We start from the raw sequence: 4405 nt of genomic DNA, 5'->3' as shown, positions 1-4405 counted from the left end.
GGTCACTAAAGGAATTTTTTTTTTTAGCTAAATAGCTTCCTTTACCTTACTGCAGTCCTGGTTTCATGTCCTCATTGTTCGTTTTTGCTTTCATGTTGCTGTAATTCCTCTCTGTTCTGGACACTTCCTGGTTGCCTGTTTCCTGATAACCACAGTGCTGGGAGATTTCTCACGGTGGTCACTAATCAAGGAGGTGTGATTATTGTGTGTCAAACAAAACTGGATTGGTGCTGAGGAGTTTTAGACAAAGTATCACTGCTCTCTATTGGCTGACTGCCCTCTAGTGGCTCTCTGTACATCAGAGAACCAGCAAACAACAGCAAAAACGAAACTACACTGCAGGCACATTATATGATTGTTTTTTTATCTATTTTTAATCATTTTTAAAAGGAATCAGTTAACTATTATGTCTCTATGCCCTGTAAACAGTCATTTCAGCTAAAAAAAAAAATTCCTTTAGTGACCCTTTAACCGGTCTCCAAAGTCGCATGATTTAAAATGTGATTTTGATATGACTTTACACTCTATGGGCCAGATCCACAAAGAACTTACGCCGGCGTATCTATTGATACGCCGCGTAAGTTCTACGATGCGCCGTTTCATCTTTGTTTTGTATCCACAAAACAACATACGACTGAATGTGGGCTCGATCCGACTGACGTACGTCTTAGTACGCCGTCGGATCTTGGGTGCATATTTACGCTGGCCGCTAGGTGGCGCTTCCGTTGATTTCCGCGTAGAGTATGCAAATTAGCTAGATACGCCGATTCTCAAACGTAAGTCCGCCCGGCGCATTTTTTTACATCGTTTACGTAAGGCTTTTTTCGGCGTAATGTTACCCCTGGGTCTATGAGGCGTACGCAATGTTAAGTATGGACGTCGGGACAGCGTCTAATTTTCCGTCGTTTGCGTAAAACCTTCGCGAATAGGGCTTTGCGTAAATTACGTTCACTTCGAAAGTATTGACTATTTGCGACGTGATTTCGAGCATGCGCACTGGGATACCCCCACGGACGGCGCATGCGCCGTTAAAAAAAAACGTCATTTACGTGGGGTCAAGATGAATTAACATAAAACACACCCACATCTTAGTCATTTGAATTGCGCGCCCTTACGCCGACACATTTACACTACGCCGCCATTACTTACGGCGCAAATTCTTTCTGGATACGGAAACTACGCTCTAAGTTACGGCGGCGTAGTGTATCTGAGATACGCTACGCCTGCCTAAAGATAGGAAGATCTTTGTGGATCTGGCCCTATGGATCTAAGTCACATCAAAAGTCGCAGAAAGATATTGTAGGCACCTTTTTAAAGTCTCTGCGACTTTAAGTCACACAGATTTGATTGGGTGTCATTGAAAAGAATAGGGTGCAACTTGTGTGAATGGAGCCTTGACTATGGTATACCAGAATACACCCTGACCGCTAAGACCCCTTTACAGTTAATACCCCCACATTACCCCTTAATAAATAATGAGACCACCACTTAATGTTGGAGTAAAAACTGGACGTAGCAGCCCCCTTTATTTTAAATACTCTTTAAATAATAAATAACCAATAACACATAAAAACAAACACGTAATTCCTGAGATAATAACCTCTCCTAAAATGGTGCTGGACTTTGCAGGACCCAATAACCACTAAACTTGTTAACATTTTAACTTTGTAACATTGTAACACTTTTTGGCACTGCGGTGTCCTAACCTCTGGTCATAGGCCTCAAGCCGATGCTGGCTCAAAGACGACCATTGACCGCAGTGCCCCCATTCACCAACCTTCCAGCTACATTAGTAGACTGGCAACTAGACAAAACCCTTCAGAACCCATCCCACCGCTGGGTACTGGTGTCCATCTTTGGGGTAATATCTTCTCCTGCAAAGTCCGAAACACCCGCCACTGCCACGACGACGTAATCCTCAAACCTGCAAAGAAACAAACACAAAAACAGCACCAAAACACATACCAAGTTATCAAATACCATCAGTACCATACTTACTAATCCAAAAATTTAGGGAGGGTGGGTGGGAACTTCGCTCCCCCACGCCTCACTTGCCCGGGAAAATGGAGGGTGGGAGATATATATAATCTCCCCTCCCACCGCTCTTACTCCTCCCCCCCCAGCTACCAGGGTTTCTGTAACCCTGTCATGGCCGGCCCTACGCTGACTTGCAGTTGGCTCCGGGCCTCACTAAAGGTGCAACTTGTGTGAATGGAGCCTAAAGGTTTTACATTAATAAATAAAATCTGATGATTGTAAGCACCCCTGTCATTGGCAAATGGTTTTTCCTGTCATGCAAAAAAAAAACATTTTTTTCTACGTGATTCGTCGTGATTCCTCTCAAGCCTGCCTTGCATACACACGTTCAGTAAAAAAAAGAAATGCTCAAGCAAAGCGCGGTGACGTACAACGTCACTATAAAGCGGAAGTTCCATTCAAATGGCGCCACCCTTTGGGCTCCTTCTGCTAATCTTGTGTTAGTAGAAGTTTGGTGTAAGATGATTTTCAGATGATTTTCAGCCTCGTGCTTTTCAGTCCGTTACAGTGTGACAAATGTGCTATCTCCATTACAAACGCTAGTTTTACCAGAACAAGAGGTCCCGTCTCATACTTGATTCTGAGCATGCACATTTTTTTTTCCCTTGAAAAAGCATACACACGAGCGATTTTCGCGACGAGAAATAGAACGACGGGAAAAACGACGAATAAAAACAGAGCAGGTTCTAACTATTTTTTTTGCTGGCAGTTTTCTCGTTGAGTCCCCGGATTGAGAACACTGTCCCCGGATCAAGTCTGTCCCCGGTTTTGTCCCCGGATTGGTAATGAACAGGGGCTGGGGCAATTTCAAAGACAGTCAGTGCAGAATTAATAAAAAAAAAACTGAATTACACACCCCCGCTCTGGGTTAGGGGGGTGTATGTTTTTATATTATCTGTGCCCCTTTTCTGATGATCATGGGCTGGTCAGATCGGAGCGAATATTTCTTCAGTTTCGCGTGCATGCCCATCCAGCTCCGCTCGCATGTTCTTCTGCCTTGGCTCAAGTCCCGGCCAGCTGCCTGCCTGCTTATCGCCTTGCCTTCCCTGGTGGAGTGATCTTCCTCTGCTCCCCACACAGTAGTAGCCGGGGCTGGGAGAGTAATACTTGACAGGCTGTGGGGCGGGCGGCGACGGGCAGAGAGTCGCTGATTTCCACCATTACTAGTAAAAAACAATATGTCCATGGATTTCATTAAAAAAATCTGGTAACCTTAGTTTACACACACACGTGTCCCTGTTCTGCCTCTCGTGTCCACGATTGCTCGTGGCCGGCGGTCATCACGACAACAGGTCACGAGCATTGGCACCCCCGCAGTGCAGCTACGATGGTTCGCCGGATCTTGCCGACTTGCATATAATTGCGACAGCAGGTCGGCAAGTGGTTAAAGAGTGTATATTTCCTCTGATTATGTTGGAGAAATAATTGGATAATGTACTGTATATGAAAAGCTAAGAAAGAATATAATGTATGGAGAACTTGCAATCTGTGAATTTGCATTCTTCCCGCTTTGCATAGTGATACTCTGAGGTTTTCCCCCACATGATATAACCCGCTGGTCTTCACCATTAACGATCAGTGACTGTGACAGTCCAGACACACCAAGATGCTTCCTCCGACATATCTGCTCTGTGTCTTCTATCTTTACATACAAGGTGCTGGATTCTATTATCTTTTTTTTATTTCTCATTGTAATCTACAATGTTTTTCTAGCAATACATAATTTTATTTGCTTTTACATAATTAGAAACGCTTTTCAATATAATTTGTGTTAAAATCTTTTTACTATTCTTATCTTTTACAGCTTCCAGAGGAGACATAGTGATGACTCAGACTCCGAATTCTATTTCTAAGTCACCGGGAGACTCAGTCACCATCACATGTACATCTAGCCAAAGCCTCTTATACAGTGCAGATGGGAAGGATTACTTACACTGGTACCAGCAGAGACCAGGACAACCTCCAACACTGATTATCACCTTGGCCAGAACTCGCGAGGCCGGGATTCCCGATCGGATCAGCGGATCTGGATCTGGGTCTGATTTCACTCTCACAATCACCGGGGTAAAAGAAGAAGATGCAGCCACTTATTACTGTCAGCAGAGTAGGAGCTTACCTCTCACACAGTGATACAGAGCCGTACAAAAACCTCCTTCCTGTTTTTGTTGCTTTTCTTATCAAGATACAGTAAATATCAGTGGCGGCTGGTGCTCAAAATTTTTGGGGGGACACAAACAAAAAAAATAAAAAATTGCAGCCTCACTGTGCCCATCACATGCAGCCACTGTGCCATCAAACTCAGCCACTGTGCCATGCCACCAAAAGCAGCCACTGTGCCATCAATTGTCACCACTGTGCCATGCCATCA

At 44.4% G+C, this 4405-nt stretch overlaps 1 gene segment (V, D, J or C); it reads left to right on the top strand.

Moving 5' to 3' along the window:
• Positions 1 to 3599: 3599 nt before the first annotated feature.
• Positions 3600 to 4167, top strand: LOC120943379. The segment is given in 2 exon segments: positions 3600 to 3692; positions 3842 to 4167. Coding segments are annotated over 2 exon segments (375 nt in total).
• Positions 4168 to 4405: the final 238 nt, after the last annotated feature.

This window comes from Rana temporaria, chromosome 1 (assembly GCF_905171775.1).
Source record: "Rana temporaria chromosome 1, aRanTem1.1, whole genome shotgun sequence".
Taxonomy (NCBI): domain Eukaryota; kingdom Metazoa; phylum Chordata; class Amphibia; order Anura; family Ranidae; genus Rana; species Rana temporaria.
Note: the sequence above shows the minus strand (reverse complement) of the source record. Positions and strands in the feature narration are given on the sequence as shown.